The following is a 22,933-nucleotide window of genomic DNA, read 5'->3' on the forward strand; positions in this document are numbered from 1 at the left end:
GCAAGCCCTGCATTTCTGAGTCTGCCCCTTTGGAGATATTTCAGTCAATCATCCAGCTAAACGAACCCCCTCGTCCCTGGGGGGCTTATCCATACAATAGCACAAAGACTCTTCACTTGTCTGCAGCTTTGAGACTGCCCACTTCTGTCTCCGCTGTAAGTATTCTATCTGGAAATTCCAGCCAATTCTCCGCCCATGCCCCATCCCCAACAAGCACCGAGAAAATCTGTCTATGTGCCTGACGAAGAGCTACCATTCATGCAGTGCCTTCCATCTCCAGAGATGCACACGAGCTTCACAAGCCACATACTTGCAGCTTCTCTTGGGTGCAGGGCAGAAGCCACCTAATGCACAATACAACAGCACCTGTGGAGGGGAACGTTTGGTCCAGGACATCACTGCAAATCCTTATTGTAACAAAGGCTGCCATGGGAGCATCAGGCCTGAATTTTCACAAGGTCCATCTCCCTACTGCCAACTCAGTTCACACTAGTGCTCCCAGTTTGGCATGCAGGGCCAACATACACTCCTGTGATTCCCCTCCCGCTCAAAGACATGGATGCATCTGGAGGCAAATGTGTCAGCACAAAAAAATGCACCTGCAAACAAGGATGACAGGCTGAACATTTAACCCTTTAACGTCCTCACAAGGCAGACAGGACCTGGCTCTTAAAGTCCCAGAAACTGTATGGAATTTATAACAGAAATTTCTGAGCGTGCAAACAAAATGAAAATGTTAAGAGTGAAAATTACCAGCAATAGGCAACATTTAAAGGTACTAGCCCCGTAGCATCTGCACTCAAGGCAACCCTCCCTCTGTCTGGATGGCCTCTACCACTGTAGCATCTGAGCACCAAACAAGGATAAGTGGATTTTGTCCTCACCACACCACTAGGAAGCACTATTCACCTTGGGAACTAAGGCTCAGGGCTCATTAAGTGACTCACCCAAGGTCACATTAGGAGTCTGCAGCAGAGCTAGGAACTGAACCAGTCTCTAATGCCCTATCCTCTAGACCATCTTGCTACTCTTCCTGCTTTCCTGGAGCATGCACCTGAATGTGTCTCCAACACATCCCCACAGAGACTCTCTCTCTCTGGGATGACCCTAGTGACACACAAGGGTTCCAGGTTCTGAGGCAGAAACAGACTGCACCAAATTCCAAGGACACATTAAAAAGCTGCCACGGCTGCAGTCCACAGTACAGAGGAACAACATTTGGTTCTCGGGGCTCTATGCCTCGCGCTGTCTGTCCCTTCGAACTCCAGGGAACTCACCTCCATGAGCTGCAGCCGTCCTTCATGTACCTCTCCAGGGGAAGGGGAAGTGCCTTCCAGAAACATGATGCTCATTTGGTTCCCCTGGGGGAGGTACAAAGATGTCCTGTAAGTCACTGGCTGGAAGCACCATTTATCCCTGAACCCCTCGCACAAGGGGCAAGGGGTTTCTGAGGCTGTACCTTGAGGATGACATCCGGGCGGGGCTCCATGGGAATGAACACATCGCCCCTTCTGGTGTCTGAGCGAAGCTCATACCGCAGGTATCCGCCATAGGAGGACACCTAGGGGAGAGCCAAACAACACAGGCAGAAGACACTTATCACCACTCAGCTAAGTGACATATTATGGAGGTGCACGGCTGGTGAGCACACTCAGATACACTCCCGCTAAATTCAACTGACGGGCAATGGCATAATGCTGGCCATTAGGCTGAGGCTCAGTAAAGATCCGGGTGGCATGTGACAGCGTTTGCTTCATCACCTTAACAAATGCAAGGAATAAGCATGCAGGGACCGTGGCTGGGTGTGTTCTCTCTTACCCGATCTCCAAGGTAAGAGCTGGGTGCGTGCCAGTAGAGCTCCTGATAGGCCTCGGGAACATTCTTCAGGTCAGCATGAATGAGCTCCTCCTCTAGTCTCAGGGAGGTGGCCACTTCTTGGCGGTCTCCGCTCAGTAACACCCACCCATTCATGTTGATGAACTAGGAGAGAGCGAAAGAGAGCTGTAGGCCTGTTTTCCGAGAGCACCCCACATGCGCCGCAGTGAATGTCTCTGCATTCGTGCGCCTTCGGGGCATGTGGGACAGGGTGGGAGCTGCAGAACGGGCCTTGGAATTTCAGTTACTGTTACTCCAGGACAGCGACTCTCAATATAGGGGTCACACACTATAAAATGGGGTGCCAAGAAGAGGCCAGGGGGATCCCAATCATTCTCCAATTCTGTTCCTTTGCTTCTAGAGAAGCTGATTTGCTCAACTTATTTGCAACCTCAGAACTATCGGCATGAACTCCCACTCCATAGGGATTCTTGTGCCACCTTCTGTAAAGCATCAGGACCTCCCAAAGGCAAAGGATCCTGGGCTCAGCTGAGGAGGCTGAAAGTGTGTGTATTAAAGTGGTTAAACCCAGCCCTAAGTGCTCCGGGATATCCCACAGATGTACAGGCTTAGCGCACAGCAGGAGAAAGAAACCACCTGGGGGGCTGAGAGGAACAGAATCTCACTGAACAGAGAGGAAAGGACCACCGAGGTCCCCAAACCCCAGCCCTCCATTCACCTCCACTCGGTACTTCTCCGCACTGTGGCAGCGATCGGTCGCTCCAAAGCAGAAACACCTGGTGCAGCCCTTGGGGTTGTTTGCATCCAAAGAGAAGGTCCCCAGGCGGCACTGGTCACACCTCACACCCTCCACATTTTCCTGGAAGAAAAATGAACCATAAGATGTGCTGAGTTTCCCCTATAAGTGCTATAAGAGCGCGGAGAAGGTTGGCACACTGCTACAGCAGTTATCAAAACACTGCCGAGGGGCTGTGAAACGATGCCGGTATTCAATTCACCCGCACGTTTGCGTGGCAAACCTCTCATCAGCCATTAACCCCTGCTCACTGTCAAAACACAACTCCCCCGCACTTGCCAAATCACTCCTGTGCCCAGCCAGGGCTGGGAGCACCACCCGGAGGAGCAGATTGTCATCTGGTCACTGAAGAGCTGAGTTATTCTCCAGTGGTGCTGCAGCAAAAGGCCTTCTCGTCACGGACACTTCCAATCCAATTTCTGCTGCAGACAGAGGCTCTTGGAAATCAAAGGTCCAAGTGTGCCATGAAGCCGAGGGGCATTCCCTACAGAGCACACAGGATGCCATGTGCTAGGCACTACCTGGTCTCCATCTCTCCATGTCTGCTCTCCCAAGACCAACCAGGTCACGTTGTCAGAGCAGGGGAATTAAATTGGCCAGGCAAGCATCACCAGAGTGCGGTAACTAGACTGACCTTGCAGTGACACTGCCCAGTGACCGGATCACACACGCTCACTTCCGTCCCTGCCTGATGACAGTAACACCTCCGGCAGTGTGGGTAATGGTAGTAGCCAGGGGCGCAGACATCACATCGCCGTCCTATTATATTGGGTTTGCACCTAGATAGGAAACAGCAGCAATGGAATTAAGGTACTTGGCCTTCTGCTGCTCTCTAATTCCTAACAAGCTCCCATGCGAGTAGTTTTGTTGCTCTATATTCCTGGAACACAACACTGATACCAGTGGGTTGTTACTTTACCCTCCCTTCCCAACCTGCCAACACACCCCATGGCGCTCCATAAAGCCAGATGTCTAAGCTAATGATCCCAGTGCTGCTGCTGGCACATATCCTCTATGCAACCACGGCCCCATCATTGTTCCTCACCTGCATTGGCCACTGTCCATGTCGCAGCCTGGCTCCGCCAGTTCTTGCACTCCTGTACGTGAACAATTGCAGTCCTCACAGCCAATCAAGGCGTGGCAGCCAAAGGTCTGGGGCTCACAGACAACGCACTCCGGCTTGATGGTATGCGGCGGGCAGATGCATTGTCCCGTCACTTCATCGCACAGGCGGGTCCCACAGTCACAAGCTGCAAGAGAAAGGAAGCAGCTGAGTTCATTGTGGAAGCAGTAAGAACCCCGTGATAAAACAAAGCCTAAGCAACACCAAGGTTGCAAATGGATAAAAGCGGGTGCAGGGGAGCTTGTGCTCTGCCCATCTGAAAAGCTGGCATTGGAACCAGCCTCAGAACAGCACCTTGGCATTGCCTGTTCAAACACCAATGCCCACTCCAATGGGATCCACCAGGGTAATCCAGTACTTGGTGCCAGGGCTTCTCTGTGTTTGTCACAGAGCTTGTGAACAGGAATCTAAGTGGGCTGGTACTGACTGAAATGCAAAGCTGGAAGACACAGAGAAGTCTGGTTTTCTTTTGTTTTACTAAACATTGACAATCACCAGTGATGGGCAGAGAATGAGGACCACATTTAGCCCCAGACTTGGAGTTTACATGTGCACACTGATCTGTATTTGCTAACTGCAGAAATGGGCATGGAGAACCAGAAGCCAGGTTTGAGGCTGGCAGTAAAAGTGTCCATAAACAACCCCGTGAAACCCAGCTTAACAAACCACGGGATTAGTAAAGAAGGTGTGTCCTGGATGAGGTGACTCTTTAAACTACACAACTGCACTGGAATGTCGGGTTACTTGAGAGGAACGGTGATGGGGAAGTGCTGGATGGTGTTGGAGAGGATCTTTAGCACACACACTTCCAGAGCATGTAAATAGTGCTATGAGCTGCACTGCTGTTTAACTCCCCCTTTCCCCGACCCCGCTCAGTACAAACTTCATAGGGAAAATCTCCTGGAACCTTCGACTCCCATAAGGAGGTAGAAAACCGGGTTATCCTCGTCAGCCATTTTCAAGGCCTACAGGACAGGCATCTTGCCCTCAGCAGCAATCAAACCCCTCAGAGCTGAGAGAAGCAGAGCTTTCCTCCCGAAACACAGAACAGGTAACTTACGCCTACAGTTGGGGAAGCCCCAGTAACCGGTGGCACACCGGGAACACTCTCGGCCGATGACGTTGGATTTGCAAGCACACTGCCCACCAAAGAACTCGCACTGGCCCCCGATGGCCCCTGCCTCGTGGCAGCGGCAGGGCTGAGCTCCATTGTTGTAGAACAGAGAGAGTGAGATGGCAGAGTCCCTGCAGAACTTGGACGATGTGGTAGGACTGCAAAGAAAGAAAGGGAAGAGGTTCCTGGGCTGGGCTCTCTTAGACCATCCTCAGGGCTGATTTCCCCTGCAGGTACTTTCTCCAAGGCAAGGTTAGGTTTCCAAGGAATGACAAATCACTAAAGGACAGACTTGCTTTAAATGAGATGCCTCAACACCAGGGCACTCCCAATCCCACCACTACCTTCCCAGATGGTCTATAGGCTGCTCACGAGAGATGCCGGGCACCCTCAACCACTAGTGAAGTCAGCGGGAGTCGAGGGCACTCAGTACTGCTCAGGTTCTATATTAGGGCGTTAAGGACCTTTGAATACTCCTTTAGATACCAGTGAAGGAGACTAGTCTGCTTAAGCTAAAACCAAGATTTTAACCAATATTAACTTGGGAGTTGTGTCATTTAAGTCTCCCAGGGTCCCTGGCATCAAACTACCCCAAATCAGTGTGAATCAGAGCAAAATGGAACCCAGCTACTGAAAAACCCAGCAGGTTTTTTAATTATTTATTGACTGGGCGTGGCCAAGAGAAGGAAAGCAATTAAAGCAGACAATTCCAGTGTCTTAGCAGGATGCAGTTTCCCAGCAATGGCCTATACTCTACTGTTTCTGTTCCATCGAGAATGCAAAGCCATTGGGCAGCAGAACAGAGTCCCTTTAAAGCCAAGGCTCTCACTTGATGTAGAAACTATTGACTCCACAGCTGCTGATAAACTCGTAGGATTTGTCCAGGGGTTCCTCCAGCAGATAATGGGAGCTGTAGCTGTCTTCAGGCACCACCAGGATGTAATCCTGCAGCAAGACACAAAACAACCAGCCACACCCTAGCGTTCAGTGCTTCCTCCCTGCAATGGTTTAGGTAATCCAAAGAGAACCACAAGCAGTGCATACAGCCAGTCAGCTCACTCAGCTGCCTGAGCATCTATTTAGGAAGGACTGGCGTCTCAGCAGCTGGGATATGGTGAAGCACTTCAAAGCGCTTGTCTTTTGAGAAGACAATTAGTCCATGTGGCCCAGTGTCCTGCCACAGGCAACAGCCAATACCCAATGTGGTTGAGGCAAGCAAAAGACCCACCAAGTGCCGTACCAGGACACCGGACTTCTGTTTCCAGCTCACCTGCTGACTTGCATTGTGGCCTCTGGTGAATCCTTTAAGAGCTCTGTACCTAAGGTTCCCAATCTGGACGACTGGGATAATGCTTACCTGCCTCTGTCTCTAGAGATCCTTGGATGAAAGAGGCAGTGCAAGTGCAAACTATTATCCCAATAGTGCATGAAACCAATTCTGCAAAAGTGCAAAATATCATCACGACAGCGCACCAAACTGACTGCTCAAGGTTGCGGCCAGGGTAGGAAAGGAATTTCTTCCTGTCCTTCACAGGCTGTCATCTGACAGTCTGAAGCAGCTTATTTAAGCTCGGTCTTCTCCCCTCTCTACTAGGAAGGCTACCCATTAAGTGTGGCAATGTCATAACATAGTTCCTAGTGGCCTATTAGTGATGGGTTCCACCGAACCTGCCCTCGAAGCTACAATGCAACATTTCCCGACATTGGGGATGCAACTTAGCAGGATGGCTCAGAAATGGGGAAATGGTGTGAAATGTTCCCTGCCACTATCCCACAGCAAATGGTCTGGAAATCCAAGGTTACAACCCTGCTCCTATTGCTGCCACAGGGATGGAACTAGGTCCTGCAGGTGAGGGGAGCCTTTCAACTACACACTTACCAGCCACAGCTGCCGGCCTGCTGGCACACGAACAATCACCGTCAGCTCGTTATCCGTAACATCCAGGATGACCTGGTTCTCCGAAACCACCACACTCCGACAACCGTATCCATGTGGGCAGAAAGCAGCCTTGGCCTGGCCTGAAAGGCCAAAAGAGACATTAGCCCCCCAGCTGCCTCCATCCCAGCCAGCTGTCCTCCAGTTCATCCAAAGCAACGCCCAGGCAGCCAGCTGTGGGCTGCGGCACACACCAACTCTCCCTCAAGCGGCCTATTTCGTGGTGCTTGTGTCTCAGACACTGACTCAGCCAGCTTGGGAGGCAACCAAGGCCAAGTCAACGAGGCAGAGTCCAGCTTCAGGGCTTTGTGGTCTGAGTGAAGACCCTGAGGACGATGAATAAAGGCAGCCACCAGGGAAGGGTTGAGTTTCACAAGAGCCTGCCCAGAGTGTGGTGTGTGTGTTGGTGTGAGCGCCACACGCTTGCCCTTCCATTGCTGGGTAAAGCATCGTGCAAAACCTACTGCAAATCTTCCCCTCTGCCCCGGACTTCATAAAATCGATGCTTCTCAGTGGTGGAAATGGAAACACTGCGCAGCTGGACACCATCCCCAGGGGTCCACTGTATAAGGCCAAGGTCAATTTGAAGTTAGGTCCCTCAACAGCTGAGCCCATGCGGCTCCCACTGAAGTGAATGGGAGCTTCAGGACTTGGCACCTCTGAAAGGCAGGTCTCTTTAATGATGTGTCTAACTGCGGATTTACATGCCTCACTTTATACAACCAAGTTTCAACGGTTGGCCTTTGTTTCACCTTCCTAGAGTCTCCTGCAGTAACTGAAAGCACCAGTGCCCATTGGTTCTCCCTTTGCTGCAGCCAGCTCATATATGGGAAAACGGATACAGGTGGTCCAGTGGAAGAGCTAGATTCATAGACTTACAGATTTTCAGGACAAAAGGGACCATTAGATTACTAATCTGACCTATGTATCACAGGCCATCACAGAATTTCACCCGGTTACTCCAATACTGAACCCAATAACCTCTGTTTGGCCAAAGAATATTTTCCAAAAAGGCATCCAGTGTGGATCCGAAGACTTCAAGAGATGGAGAATCCACCACTCCCCTGTTTATCACCCCCAATGTTAAAAATTTGTGCCTCACTTCAAATTTGACTCTATCTGGCTTTAACTTCCAGCTGCTGGTTCTTATTCTGCCTGTTTCCACCAGGTTAAAGAGCCTTTTAGTACTCAGATCAGATCTCTATCCCCTTTGGGACATTTCTCACACAGCTGCTGCCAGGGTCCCGGCTAGGAGGAAGAGGCAGTTTGGATGCCCTTGACACTCTGCCTTCCTCCAGGAACCTCCTTTTGATCACAGATCTCTCGTAGGAGTTTTCAGATCACTTTCCCCATGTCCCTCAGTCCCAGGAGCCTCTCCCTACTCCTAACTCTGCTCACCTTGCCAAATCCGCCCACCGTTGATTAACATTTCCACAGGGAACGTGGGGTGGTTGGGCTGGTAATAGTGCATGATGAAAGCATAGCGACCCAGCGTCTGGATCCGACTGTTAAATACAGCAGCAGCCTGGCCCAAAAGACAGAAGCAAAGAAAAGAAATCAGGGTTAACATGCACATTCCTCTTCCAGTGCAATCCCCATCCCTCTGCAATGCACCAACATCACATCCCTTTCAACATGCCAGTAGGAGAGTGATTTCTCTGCTTTGCACCACTGGGGATTCAGTCTCCCTTGTGTATGTGACAATCAGAGTTAGCCCCTCCATTCTCCCAGAACCACCAAGCTCGGTTACTTTAAGGCAGCAGCTCTCAGGACTGGGTGAGGAGGAGGATCCATGTGGATTATCAAGTGATCCACAGAATTAAAACACTGGAGAAGCCCAGATGAAAGCACAACTGTGTCGTGGTTAATGGAGATGGAAGGGAAAGCCACAGATGCCATTGCACGAATGGAGTCGTTCCACTGCTTTGCTGAGACTTGCACAGAGCAATTGCATGCATACGGTGCAGTCTTCTGACACCACAATCCCATTGCCACGGAGAGCAAAAGCCCAGCTCCAGTCTTCATTACCTGGGAAGGCTGCAGGAGTATGAGCTCGGCTGAGGAGTCCACTGCAGTCGGAGGCCGAGGCGAAGGCTCAGTTGGGATGCCAGTCGGAGCGACTGTGAAGATGTGAGTCAAGGGAAAGTCTGGAGGGATTGATAGAGCCTGGCCTGCTTCCAGGACAATGGACTGAGAGAGCTTCATAAACCTTGATGGGATGCAGGAACTGCTGCACCAGAGAAAGAAAACACAACACACGGGATGGCTGGCAGTGGAAAGACAGAACTATGAGCTCTGGCAGGAGACAGACTCGCCCATAATATCGATCCAGAGTACAAAGCAGGCTGTGGCAAGGAAGGAGCCTTTGCAGGGAGTCCTTGGGGCCTCTACCATATGTAGCCCCGGGGGAGGGAGCGGAATCTTGTTCATCTAACTTAGTGGTAAGTGATGAACAAGAGTAGGAATGTGGACATACTGAATTGATGTCATGGCACGTGAACAAGTCTCAGGAAGGCTATTTCACTGGAGCAATACACAGAGTATATCCCATAAGGGAGGCCATCTAGTCTAGAGGTGAGAACACAGGACTGGAGAGCTGGGTTCTAATCCCAACTCTGCCACTGGTTCAAGTGGGCCGGACACTTCACCTCTCTGTGCCTCCACCTTTAAAATGGGGATAATAGTCACTCTCCTAGGTAAAGTGCGTAGAGAAATCATGCACCCCGTTACCTGGAGGGTGAGAAGGTGCCATGCAGGCCGATGCAGTGAACCTTTGGCTCAACAAATTCCATGGTGAATTGTCCATAAGGTATCAGGTACACTTTATACTACAGCAGCAGGAAAGAGAAGAGTGGTAAAATTAAACCTTCTGCTACTTCAAGCCTAGATATGCTCCTTTACCCTCACTCCCCACCCCCAAAGATCAGGCTGAATACTCTAAAGATCCCCTCATAGACACTTCACTGTAGGTGAAGACCAGTGGTGTAGGGACCCTTTGTTTGGTGGAGGGCAGAAGCCAAATGTGTCTGAATTCAACTGCTCTACGGCAAGATTTGTATATGCCTCCAGATGATTCAGAGCAGGGGCTCTCAACCATTCCAGACTACCATACCCCTTTCAGGAGTCTGATTTTCTTGTGTACCCCCAAGTTTCACCTCACTTAAAAAACTCTTTGCTTACAAAATCAGACATAAAAATGCAAAAAAAAGTGTCCCAGCACATTGTTACTGAACAACTGCCGACTTTCTCATTTTTACCATAAAATTATAAAATAAATCAATTGGAATATACACATTATACTTCCATTTCAGCATATAGTATAGTATATAGAGCAGCATAAACAAGTCAGTGTCTGTATGGAATTTTAGTTAGTACTGACTTCGCTAGTGCTTTTTCTGTAGCCTGTTGTAAAACTAGGCAAATATCTAGATGAGTTGATGTACCCACTGGAAGGCCTTTGCGAACCCCTCAAGGATACATGTACCCAATTGAGAACCACTGATTCAGAGCTTACATCCCATTTTCAGAAGTGACTTTGGCAGTATGTCCCCTTCCGTGGTATCTCATCAGAGCATGTTGGCCCACTTTGCAGAGTATAGGGGAATTCAATGTAGATGTTTAGCTCCTACATGATTAAGTCCCATTTTCAGAAGACACGGAGTCCTACCGACTTTCAATGACACTTAGTCCCATTCTCAAAAGAGGAGCCTAAGTGTTACTGAACATCAATGGGACTCAAGTGCTTAAATCTCTTCTGAAAATGAGACTGAGGGTTGTCCACAGAGAGCCTTAGTGCGCAGCAAGCCAGCATGTGACTCTGCAGTGCACTAGCCAGCCATGTACTAAGTTGTGTGTGGACCCTGCACTGCACTCTGACCTATCATTGCCAAAGCACATAGAGAACTTTCAGTGAGCGGCAGGAGGGTCCACACGGCCACTTAGTGCATGGCCAGTTAGTACCCTGGAGATTTACACCCCAGCTTGCTGTGCACTCACCAACTGTGTAGACAATCCCTTAGGGTCACTTAGGACCTAACATCTACACTGAATCCCTCTATGCTCTGCAAAGTGAGCCTACAGGCTCTGATGAGACAGAATGGAGGAGGCATATTACCACATTGCTGAAAGACCCTACAAAAGAGAGTTTCGCAAGAGATTCCTTTCGCTCCTGCTCCCTCAGTCCCAAGTGCCCATGGTACATTTTTCACCACATCGTTGTCCTGTCACCTCTTCTCCCAGCCAGCAGCCAACCATATCGGATTGCTCATGATTAAGGCTAAGATTTAGTCATGGGTATTTTTAGTAAAAAAGTCATGGACACACGAGCAATAAACAAAAATTCATGGCCCCATGACTTGTACTATATATCCCTGACTACATCTTGTCTGTTCAAGGGGGCGGGTGCTCTGGGGTGCCCACTGGTGCTCGGGGACTCCACCATTGCTGGGGGGAAGACACCTGGGACCACCGCCACTGCCAGGGAGGAGGGGCGAGACACACCGCCACTATTACTGTGGGGGCTGGCCCTGGAGCCACTCAAGCTGCTCCAGCGGCCCTGGGGTCAGGAGCACCAGGAGGCTGCAGAAGTCACAAAGGTCCTGGAAATCATGGAATCGGTGACTTCTGTGACAGACTCACAGCCTTACTCATGATATAAACAGAGTTCCACACAGTGACTGATCTAACGTAGGAACGTCACCCTATTCTCCAGGTTATGTCCTGAATCTACTGGTTCTAGGCCTCCTCCTTCCACACCACCTGGAGCTGAGCGATGCCACACAGCTGTCCTTTGTAGTGAGGGCTTACCAGGAAGAAGTGGGCTTGATCGGCTGCGAACCGAACGGTTCCCTCTGTGGTAAGTTCAAAAGCTGCCAAGCGATTCTGTGAATCTAAGACTATCCCACGGCAAAGGAAACTGTGAGACAAAAACAGAACTCAAGGACGGCCTCGGGCAGAGCCATCATTCATTTCTTGTCTTGCCAGATAGACATTCTTGAAGATATTTATATAGAGCCGAGGTACGTCTTTGAATGCCCGCTCGGGATAGTCACAAGAGTGCATTTCCTAAGGATATCCCAAACCTTTGTTTCCTACTGCTAAGGTCACAGTTTGAAGTCAAACATGAGATCAGCTCCCAGACAAGGCACTCAGTCTGTGGGTTACATAAATATTGTCTAGTACTTGGAGCAGGCGACTCAGGTACAGGATTCGTCTTCCATTTTCAGCCGTGCTCTCTCACTGGGATTCCGTCAAGTCACTTAGGCCCAGATTTTCAGAACTGGGAATGCATGTGAGACAAGCAAGCATCAAATTTGCAAGTGCATTGGCCCTAGCTGCAGTAAGCACATGCAAAAGGTCTGGGCTGCCCGCGTCCCACTTTCCCCACTATTGAATGGGAGTGACAACGTGCCTACACTTCCAGGGGGGTTGCAAGATCCCATGGTGGGTACTGCACTAACATATGTGCCCAGATACAATATTCTCATTCTGAGGCACAAGGCTGAACGTGTTATCAGTGCAACAAAGTAGGAAGCAACTGAACAGAGATGCTTGTCCCCTCACTGTGCAATGCAGGAGAGGGACGTTACCATATTCGCTCCAGCTACCCCTTCGTTCAGCCTCTTGTTCGGATCTGGCTTCGTACCTGTAGTCACATGTGTGGAAGGTGAGTGACCCCTGCTGGGTGGCTAATTGCAGGGAGCTTATTGCTACACTGGCCCTCTGCATGGCATCCTTGTTGGCATATTCCACCAGCAGCACGTATCTCCCAGGCTGGGGAACAACGAGCCGCAGCTGGACCTCCACCTGAGTGGGAAATGAAAATATGGACTGAAATGATGCATTGCGACAGCTCTCAGCGGGTGCATACCACCCCCCATATAGCCTTCCGCTGGGGACTACATCAGGGAGATTCTTAGGTGCACAGGTTTCGATGTATTGCTGTATGGACAGGCTAAGAAGGCATGTTTTAAAATCCCAGCACGAGCATATCCCTCCCCCCCACCACTTACACACTCAGGGCAGAGTTTGCAGGGGTGACTACATGGGTGAGCAGCACCCAAACACACACACACAAACACACAGTTGATGAGCTGCAGGAGGAACAGAGTGGGCGTGGGTGAGTTTCTGGAATAGCTGTCCCAGGATATTTAAAGTACAAGGTCTCTCAAGGGGACAGCCTTTGGTCTCACAGGGCTGAAGGGTTAAATAAATGAGCTACTCACGTCACTGCCGCTGCACAGTGCCATCTGCGGGTGTGATGGGGTGATGGGCACCATGGGACAGGGCCTGGGTAAGCTGTTGTCCAGCCGGCACACCATGTCTTCTCCAGACGCAGAGGGGAAGCTGTCCACAGACAGGTACTTGTACAAGAGGCAGCTAGAAATGTTAGGAAAGAATTTGTGAAGTTCTGTTGTTAGCATTGTCTTGTCCAGCCCAGGTCCCGGAGAGCAAAGCAAGGGATCCGCTGCTCATGAGAGCATCCTGGCCTTGGATGGAACAAGAGTTTGTATTTCACTGGTCACGGCAGTGAAAATCCCCCTCTCCTCTCCTCCCCCCATCCCCGCGCTGTGCTGTTTAAGTGTCTCAGATCTCTCTGGGAGGGTCCACTTCTAGGGGCAGACTGGGAAATCAGTCTCCATAGCCCATTCAGCCCTGGCTGGTGGTCTCTGCAGAGAGGCCAGGGGGAAGGTGGTGCATGAGATATGGACACCTGCCCATTAGGCACTGAAGAGGCTGGCAGTTCATTTCATGTTGACCAGCAAATGCTGCTTATTGCTAATAACATTCCGGGGCTATCAATCAAGGCTAGCGGGAAACGGGGCAGCGCCCCCAGTACTAACCCTTTGAGCAATCCAATGACCTAGGCGTCCCTCCTAGAGTGCAATGCCCGCTCCAAAATCCTATGGTGTCCCCAGTGAGACTGGGTGGGGCCCTGCCATTAGGTAGAGGAAGCCATTCAGCCTCAGACTTTAGCTGCCCCTGTTTGTTATGTTCCATTGTCACTGTGAAAACCTCTCCCGACCCAGCCACCCTCACCCCCCGAAGACCTGCAGACTCTTGTGAACACAGCGCTCCTCCACTGGCCTGAATGGCAGGCGAGAGGCACTGCAGGGGTCCTGGGTAGTTAGCTGCTTTGGCTGAGCCCCTGCCCCCGTTTGCCCAGGCTCCCCGGGTGAGGGGAGATCCCTGGTGGCTCCCCACAGTGAGCAGCTGCTGACTGAATGGGAATGCAGCCCTGCACAGAAGGGGGCACTCTACCGGTTCATTAGTGCCAGAGAGCTGGGAAGACCCCCATATGACACAGATCACAGACAAAGAGAGGAATGGAGTTCCTTACTTCTGACTGGCTTGCTCAGGGGCTGGGCTGTAGGTACACGCCTCTGTGACCTTCAGCTGCAGTATGGGCGCTTCATAGTACGAACTGGGGAGCAAAACCAGATAGTCCTAGAACGGGGGTGGAGAAGAAGGGGGACAAGTTCAGCGTGACTCTGTTCCTCGGGAAACTGACAGAGCTTTCCTTGGGGGAGGGAGAAAGGGAAGGGCCTTACCAGCAGTATGCCCTCTGCCTCAACGATCAGCGACCACACGCTGGGGTTCAGCACAAAGGGCTCCCCGAAGCTGTTCTGAGGGATGGTGACAAAAGCCGGTTCGGTGCTGGGAGCGAAGATGATCTGCTTGGTCTGCTCAGTACCTGGGGCGGGAAGGACAAGAGATTGTGAGAAAGCATAAGCTCGGGTGGCTCTGAGGGGATACCGCGCAACAGGCAGCAAGCACGGTGGATACAGGCAAGGAAGTGGCTCTGTAAACGTGGCTCTGTGGAAGCCTGGTTTAGTCTTTCGAACAGCATCCACTGCGGATGCACCAAGGTCCCACATCAGACAACAACAGAAATACCCCCCAAGCAGAATCTTCTCAGTGGAAAAAAAAAATCACTGACTGCCCCACTGTTATTGCTAATCTGTAGCTCTCATCCAGCGATGAATAGCCCATACCCAACAGCATCCCGCCAGCTAGAGACAGAGAGAATGACTATGAAATTCTTTGAAGACAAGTGACAAGAAGCAATCAGATACCCTATACATATTGGAGAATGTCTTGCTGCAAACTCAGAGACCCTCCTGCCTTTCCCCACCAACCACAGCAACAGACATTCTGCAGCCGGAGCTTAGAGGGCAATTTAATGCAACAGCCTTCACCTGGATTTCAGGCCCCATCCTTCTCCCACTGAAATCCGTTGGCTAAACTGAGGCTCCATTGACATTTAAAAAAAAAAAGATCTTTGAATGTGATCACAGCATGGCACCTAGTGTCAGAATGGCCACTGGCTAGTTTACACGTTCTGGGTTTTTTTAAACACATGAAATGAGCAGATGTGCTGGTCTGCATGGGGGGCAGATGAGCTGAGGCAGGAGGCTGCGAATTTCACACGCGCGTTCCTCTGTCTTTGTGAGGTACATTTACAGCACGACACGCAGCAGGGCGAGCGAGGGTAGGACGAAGGAGCATGCTACTACTTCGACTGTTTAGCCGCATTCAGTACATGGACAGCGCAATTAACTCAAGATTGGACCCAAGATTCCTGAACCTTACATTCGGAGCTGTCAGGGAGCGAAAGGGTTAGATGCTTGCCACACAGAACACTGCAAGGGACTAACTTGCTTGTAGGCCTCTGGTCTTAACATTGGCAGCCCCTTCCACATAGAATGAGGATGGGACCATGTTTTGGAAACTAGATGGCTTAGCAAAGGGGCTGCTGTGCTGGGTCCACTCATCAGTCCGCCAGGCTGGGAATATGCCTCCTGCACTAGCAAATACCTGAAGCGTTCAAGGAAGGGAAAAAAGCCACAGCGTTATACAGCAAGCCTGCTGTAATCCTTCCTGACCTATGCTGTAATCAGATTACACCTGGCAGCATGTGAGTGAATGACCTTTCTCTTTAACTTTCCTGTGTAGAAACATAACTGGTCGTATAATTATCCAGCCGCTTGCTTCCTTTTTTTAAAGCAACACCTGGGCACATCAGGCCCTGTATATATCCTCCAGCTGCTCACTTTACAAGGTAAAGCAACAGTTTCTTCTGTGCCAGCCCAGCAGCTCCAAATAAATAACAATATTTTCTATTCAATGTCATCTTTCATCCCAGGATCTCAGACCATTACATCAAACATTAGAGAATTAAGGAACCTCCTCTCTCTCTGGGAGCATTATACGTACAGGCTGTGAAACTGAGATACAGAGGTCAAGCGATTTGTTTCGGGTCATAATGCAAGTCAATGGCAGGGAACACCAGTTTTGTACCTCCCAGCCCTGTTTTTTAACCATTAGACTGGGAATCCTCATGACGGTACCAAACAGGACAGCACCAGCCATGCCCAACCTGGCTCCGTGAAAAAGAACGCAGCTGACAACGAATGAGTAGAGACTGACTGTAGCTCACGTTGAGGGTGCAGTTGCCCAGGCTTTGCAAAGCTGGGTTTGGCAGCATGAGAGCAGATGGGAAGACATGCCAGGGCGGGTGCAGTGCCTTTCTCTTGCAAGGTCTCTGTGAGAGCTGCCACACTGGGCTAGTTCTCCTGAGGAAGAAATTGCTGCAGCTGGCTTTGAAACTTGCTGGCTTTCTTGGGACAGATTGTCGAAGGGGCCTCACACCACCCTCTACAGGGACGGCAATTTTCTACGTACTTGCCAATTCAAGAACTTCCCTGCAGAGATAGATTAGCCAACCTGTGTCAGCAAATGCACTTTGCACATGGACACTGGAGTTCCCGCGTATGACAAAAACCCGCAGATACAATTCTGCCAGAAAAACATGTGGCATCAAGAGGTTGCAGAGACTCGCTCTTCAGAAAAGTGAATGCAAAAGGTGGACGCGACCAAAGGCTGGAGCAGAATTTTACTGCTCCTCTTCCTCCCTGGGCTGAGCGCTTGCCATGCTGCAGAAACCAGATATCACTTCGCCATCCTGGCATGAGTAGGGTGAGCAGGGAAAGATAAACTTGACTCAGTTCCAAGTCATTCCTTATGGAAAACCAACCTATAGGGTTCAATAGGGGCCATGCCAATAAGGCTCTATAGGAATCACTTAAAAAGCCTACAGAATTTAATAGAAAGGAACAACTTTTCTATAGGGTTTATTGAACCATCCTATAAAAAGCAGTCCTGGTCTGTGCAGTCCTATGGGACTGTTCCAGAAGGGACACAATCAGTAGCTGGCTGCCTGGAATACCTTGGTGGCAGTGCTGCATGCTGCCATGGGGGTATGACAGTGGATTTCAAACTCCAAGCTTGGGAGCGCAGGAGGGCCAGAGGCAATGCCCAGCTGCTCTTCTAGAGTCTCCTGCCCCTCCGAGGCACTTGCCACATCACCCTGCCTGAGGGAGAGGAGCCCCCCAGCAAATCGTGCGTTGTGGGGAAGGGAGAGCAGCAGAGAGGCTCAGAGAGAGGGCGGCACTGGTGAAGCAAAGCGCTTCAGGAGGATTGGCACTCAGGTCAGGCATGACAATGCTCATTCCTGGGCATCAGCTGCCAGAAAAGAGAAAGTTGCTGCTTGGGTAACAGCCCAGGGAAGAAGCAGACAGGCCCTGAGTTGCCAGAAAAGAGACAGCTAATGACAGGCGCAAACGCCAATTCCCATCTCCTGGCCTAGCTGAGAGGAGACATTAGCAGTAGGCTGTGTGCACGTGCCTGTGCATGTCAGTTAGCAGGGAGGTAAAGCCCTTTTATCCTCTTCCACAAAAAACAAAACAAAAACAAAATCCTCTGTCCCAGTGTGCTCTTGCCTACACGCTGCTGATTCCTGGTACGTACAAAACGTGGGTCTCTGTGCCTTTCACGCTGTCTTTGCTGGCTCTTCCTTTCCCCGCCTGTACAGGATGAGTTATCGGAGTCTGTGCAGCCAGCTTAGAGCGACTGCCAAAATGCAATGGGAAACCCCGTTAAACACCTGCCAGGCCAGGCCACCTGGCACTTCCCAAAGGCCCCAAACCAGGCTCTTCCGTCATGCCCTTATGAATCAGGAAGGGGGATCTGGACTCCTGCTACTGCCTCTGGCTTTAAAATACAAGGTGATGTGCTCTGATGATAGAAGGCGGCTGCAAGAAGCACACGGACAGGCGAAGCGCATCCCCCCTCCTGCATGTCCCGGCACTTCATTCACCAACTGGCAGTGACAGATGGGACCTGAAAAATAAAGCCCAGGTCCGGATGCTGATGTTCAGATCTGGTTCCACCTGTGTGGCCCATCTTGGACGTGTAGCTACTCCTCTTAGGCTCTGCAAGGGCCTTCCGGGCCGTCCTGTCCCTTTGGGGGCACTAGGCAAGCAAGCCTCATCTAAACGTTATGCTGCCTCCTCCCACACTGGCCGAGTCGACAAGCGCGCTCCCCTTGGGGTCATGGCCGGGGATCGCTGCAGTGCTGGCTTGTTAAATGGGGGAAGTGCCGCCTTGGTCCAGCCTCCAGCTCTGGAGGGCAGAAGTTCCAGAGTAAAGCTGTACGGAGATGTCCGCAGGAGACTGCGGGGGGAAGGGAGGAAGCAGCAGTGGCACGCGGAGCAGCATGGGACCCTTACCTCTCCTTCGTGGCTGATAAGCTGTAATTTTGCCATACACAGTGGCACCTCCTGAATTAATATACCTCAGGATGACATGGAATAGATAGAGCTCTGCCTCCTTCACGTCTACCGTGACTCTGACTTTACTCTGCAAAAAGCAAAAGCACATTGGGCACACATCACTGTGGGGCCGGCGCTGGGCCCATCACCCATCCTGTGGGAGAGCGGTACCTACCTGCCTGCCTGCCTACCTGCCTCTCGCTCTAGTCCCCCTCCCCTCTGCATGACACAGGGGAGCAGCTGCCAACGCAGCAAGGGCTGGCACGCTGGAGGAGCTCAGAAGGTCCCAATGGGTGGTGTTTTGGAGGGGTGGTTTGCAGAAAACGGGGATGTTTTGGTTAGTCTTAGAGTGAGAAATGCACTTACAGTTGCCACAAACATTAAACTTTCCTTCCTCAAGGACTGAGACCCTCCCTTCCACATTGGCCGGCCCCCGGTTGACGTAGCGAAAGACGATGCGGAACAGGTCAGGGGAGGTCACATTGAGAGTCACCACTACCTTGGGCTGGTGGGAGAGAGAAAGGGGAGAGAAGCAGAGCAACACCTTAAATCACCTCCACCGCCAACAGCCCCAGCGCAGCAGCTCAGGGGACTGCTCCCAAAGCACCATGCCACAGCGCAGGAGGAGTCAAGCAGCCACGCAGCCTAACAGCATGAAAAAGGCAGCAGGAGAAGACATTGCACACATGCTACCATGTGCACTTTACAAGCATCCACCTATCCTCTTCCCTCTCCACAGGTGGGTGGGTGAGAGAGGTGAGGCAGGGGGCATGCACCGGGAGAGCAGCTCTGCTATCTGACAACTCACACACTAGCGTTTAGATTGCTTGGCCACAGCGTTTAACTGGGGAGCCTTCCTAGCCGTCAGCTTTGGAATGGAAGCTGGCTAGCATGGAGGAGTGCTGTTTGGTGGGGGGGCTTATTCCAAGCTAGGGAAAGAGGTTACTTTAACAAAAGGCTTGGCTCCATTATTAACGTAACATGGGTTTGGTGCTTTGTATACAGTCAGCCCATGGGCGGCTCCAAGGCCATCTGTCTCTGTGCTCCTGGGTTCGCCACCCAAATGTCCACAGAGAGGCTGCAAGTGGAAATCACGTGGTTCTCTCCACCACTTGAAATGCTAACAACTAGCAATACCAACTGAGGACACCCCCGAGAGATGTGTCCACTTACTGAAGAGCTGCCATGTGGCCTTGATTCAGAAAAGCAGCCCCGTCTAGGAAAGCACGTGAGCATGCACTTAACATGAAGCACATGCTAAAGTCCTATTGACGTTCATGGGATCTAAGCACATGCTTAAGTGCTTTCCTGTGCCAGGGACCAAGTGGAGGTTTGCCAAGCAAACCCTCCATGGGCATGATCAACGGGCTGTGATAAAGGAGGGCCGTTCCCTTGAGAAAAGATACTGGCAAGGGACGTTAAAGACTAGTTTTAGGGTGAAAGCTCCAAGGTCACAGCCTGAGCGTCCCGCTAGAGGACACATTGGAATGACCTCGCACGGAAAAGGGGCCTGCCGACACAAAAACCACACACCTGCCTGACATTCAACACCCAGTGGAGTCTCTAATGCAGCCAGTGGATACCAAACAAAACGAGCAGCCAAGTGAACAACTCACTTAACAGTCTCTGGTTGCTCGGTCTGGGATTTTCAAAAGGAATCCGGAGGAGTTAGGCGTCCAGCTCCCACCAGAATTTAGTGGAAATCTGGTGATTAACTCCCTTCAGCCCCTTTGAAAACCCAGCCTAGCCTAGCAACAAAGCAAAGCGAAGACTATTCTAGCTGTAGGTGGAGAGAGCAAGGGTCAGGATAAAGAATCTGCTACACAGGACAAACCTGTGTGGCTGCTATATACCCCCCTAGGCCCCCAACACACACTAAACATTCTGATAGGGGCCGTGCAGAAGAAAGGTTCACAAAGGGAAAAGCTGGAGGGAGCAGTGTGAGTGGATGTTACAGCCTCGCCCCTAGGGACCATGTAGAAAATCATCTACACCCAACAACAGTCCAGGCAAAGTAGTCACAAAGGGCGTAAGCTGCGTGTAGTAACGGGGGAGGAGTGGCTTCCTTTTTGGGGTCGGGGAGAGGGGGTTACATAGTGTGTGGCAGGAAAGAGAAGAGCAGGTGAAAGGGCCCCAAGGAAACCTGCAGACATTGTACAGAGAAAGCCCCGTAAGAGACTTCCCACTAACTGAATTAGGATACGTAGATCATACAGCCAGAAGGGACCACTGTGATCCTCTAGCCCAGGGGTTTCAAACTCATTTTACCTTAGGACCAGTGCCAGGCCTCAAATCCTTCCAGCAGACCAATGATGTCACTCATGCTGCCCAGAACACCTCCCTCCCCCAAGTCTGCCCCCCACCTGCCTTAGGCTCTGGGAGGAAGTTTGGGTGAGGGAGGAGGTCTGGGGCAGGGGATTGGGGTACAGGCTCTGGGATGGAGTTTGGGTGCAGGCTCTGGGCTGGGGCAGGGGATGGGGGTGCAGGAGGAGGGAGTAGGGTTGCAGGCTCTGGGATGGAGTTTGGGGACTGCGAGGGTATGGGAGGGGATGCAGGCTCTGGGAGAGAGTTTGGGGGTGGGAGGGGCTGGAGGAGCAGGCTTTGGGAGAGGGTCAGGGGGTGAAGCGCTTACCTGGGCTCCAAGGTGGGGCGGGACGGGGGGCCTCCATGCACTGCTGTACCCAGGCACCACCCCCGCAGCTTCCCATTGGCCGCAGGGGTGCTTGGGGCGGGGGAAGTGTGTGGAGGCACAGCCCTGCCCCAGGGCTGCAGGGAGGGGCCGGCAGATGTGTAGAGCGAGCAGGCAGACACTGCTCAGCTCCTGTGCACTGCCGGGGTCCCAGGCCATTGTAAATGGCCTGGGGAGGTAGAGGGGGAACACCCGGGGCAGCAGGTGAGGCCAAGGAAGAGACCCAGCCCCAAAACTGCTGGAGCCCCGCATGCCACATTGGGGAGGTTCGCGGGCCACAGATGGCTCGCGGGCTGGGAGTTTGAGACTCTTGCTCTAGGCTGACCTCCTGAGCAGGGCTTCCTGAATTAGGATCTCTCCTCTCATCAGTCTGTTCTGTCCCTAATGCTACAGGAAATATCTGCACAAACAGACTATATTTACACTGCATTGTTTGTTTTGGCCACCACATGACCTTGGGTTTAGAGCTACTCTTTGGGTTAAAACAATACACGTGTCTACAGCACATCAAATGGTTAGCCTTCTGCGTCCTCTCCTGGTAGGTAGCACAGGCTGGGGCCAGGCCCGTAAATCATACCTGAATGGGAGACATCTGAGCGTATCCTCTCCAGCTGAAATTCTCAAACTCCAGGGGGTTGTAGCCAAAGCGAACAGCCCGGCCATCTAGCGTGGTGCCCTCTTCCAATTCGAATTTCAGGTGGTGGAGGTCAGGGAAATAATGGTCCCTCGTAGGCCTGGGGAAGAGAGTCAATAGATAGAATTACAAGCCTGGTTTCCACAGACCGGGGAACTTACTTCATGCTACTTTCATGATTGCTGGCTTCTCGGGGGCCCTCCAGGACACAGCCAGACAGAATGGTGTCTGTAGCTGCTAGCTCCATATCAACACTGCATGGGACTCCCTCTTCCCAATAATGGGGAGAAAAACTGGAGCAGAGTTTACTTCTTTCCAGCTGTTTAGGGAGGGAAGAGGCTGGAGAGGAGAGTCCCCAACAAGGGGCGAACATGCTCGTGTGTAGGCATGCGGTAGTGGTTGCGGTGGCAAGGGACAGGAGGCACGCAGCCTCCAGCGTTCTAAGGCCATGGCCCCCCTAGCCGGGGAGTAGGGGGTGCTGGAGAAGTCTCCAGCTAATAGAACAAGGAGTGAATGCGTCAAGCAGCTCTGTGGTGGCAGCTGGGCTCTTACAGGGTGCATGTTGGGCCTTGGGTGTTCTGCCTGCAGTGACAGGCTCCGGTCCTCGCCTCGCACGCCGGCCCGATGGACCCACCAACGTCGCACCGGCAGCCTGTGGACAGGAAGCACGTGTTTACATTCCACTGACATTAACAAGCTCCGAATAGCACTAATCAAAGCTGCGCACCGAAGGGAGGAGCTGCCGAGGGCTCTATTTTTATTCCATTGTATCCGTTTTCATGTTGGCTTGGACCCCACTTGGATCAGCTTCTCTTCCATCGCAGCGCTGAGCTATTTGAAGACTGCTGGTGGCTGCTGAGAAGAACGCAGGCCTGCCAATTCTCTCAGTGAGCCCTCCGAGCTCCGACCAGGCCTCTAAACCCAACCCCCTTCAGCAGCCCTGCTCACTGCCTATCTCCCAGCACCGCCACCCCATAGCACACCACTGATGGGGAGAGCATTGTGCAGGGCGACAGGCAACTGCAGCCTCTGCTGCTTCGCTGCTCACCACCAGCATTAATGTGCACACAGGGAAACAGAAGTACAAGCTTGTAAAGCAAGAAGTAATCTCCAGGCATCCACCCTCACCTGGTTTCCCTCCCATCCTCAGTGGGAGAGGAGTGAATCATCTGATCCACTCCGGGGACGTACAA

At 51.7% G+C, this 22,933-nt stretch overlaps 1 protein-coding gene across 3 annotated transcripts in view; it reads right to left on the reverse strand.

Annotated features, from left to right (window-relative positions):
• LAMA5 (laminin subunit alpha 5) overlaps positions 1–22,933 on the reverse strand; it is a 170,158-nt gene that overhangs the window by 35,280 nt on the left and 111,945 nt on the right. The window contains exons 21-40 of one of the 3 annotated variants that reach the window (XM_050918869.1): positions 22,293–22,392; positions 21,684–21,840; positions 18,376–18,505; positions 14,356–14,498; positions 14,145–14,251; positions 13,030–13,183; positions 12,450–12,610; positions 11,612–11,720; positions 9,536–9,633; positions 8,834–9,035; positions 8,204–8,330; positions 6,749–6,888; positions 5,699–5,814; positions 4,816–5,027; positions 3,678–3,882; positions 3,267–3,411; positions 2,555–2,695; positions 1,819–1,980; positions 1,460–1,561; positions 1,278–1,361 (exon numbers count right to left, since the gene is read on the reverse strand). In XM_050918869.1, coding sequence (XP_050774826.1) covers positions 1,278–1,361; positions 1,460–1,561; positions 1,819–1,980; positions 2,555–2,695; positions 3,267–3,411; positions 3,678–3,882; positions 4,816–5,027; positions 5,699–5,814; positions 6,749–6,888; positions 8,204–8,330; positions 8,834–9,035; positions 9,536–9,633; positions 11,612–11,720; positions 12,450–12,610; positions 13,030–13,183; positions 14,145–14,251; positions 14,356–14,498; positions 18,376–18,505; positions 21,684–21,840; positions 22,293–22,392 — 2,795 coding nt within the window. Of the gene's footprint in view, positions 1–1,277; positions 1,362–1,459; positions 1,562–1,818; positions 1,981–2,554; positions 2,696–3,266; positions 3,412–3,677; positions 3,883–4,815; positions 5,028–5,698; positions 5,815–6,748; positions 6,889–8,203; positions 8,331–8,833; positions 9,036–9,535; positions 9,634–11,611; positions 11,721–12,449; positions 12,611–13,029; positions 13,184–14,144; positions 14,252–14,355; positions 14,499–18,375; positions 18,506–18,783; positions 18,923–21,683; positions 21,841–22,292; positions 22,393–22,933 lie in introns of all 3 variants that reach the window. The other 2 variants (XM_050918867.1, XM_050918866.1) reach the window with 2 other exon arrangements.

Source organism: Gopherus flavomarginatus, chromosome 11 (assembly GCF_025201925.1).
Source record: "Gopherus flavomarginatus isolate rGopFla2 chromosome 11, rGopFla2.mat.asm, whole genome shotgun sequence".
NCBI lineage: Eukaryota > Metazoa > Chordata > Testudines > Testudinidae > Gopherus > Gopherus flavomarginatus.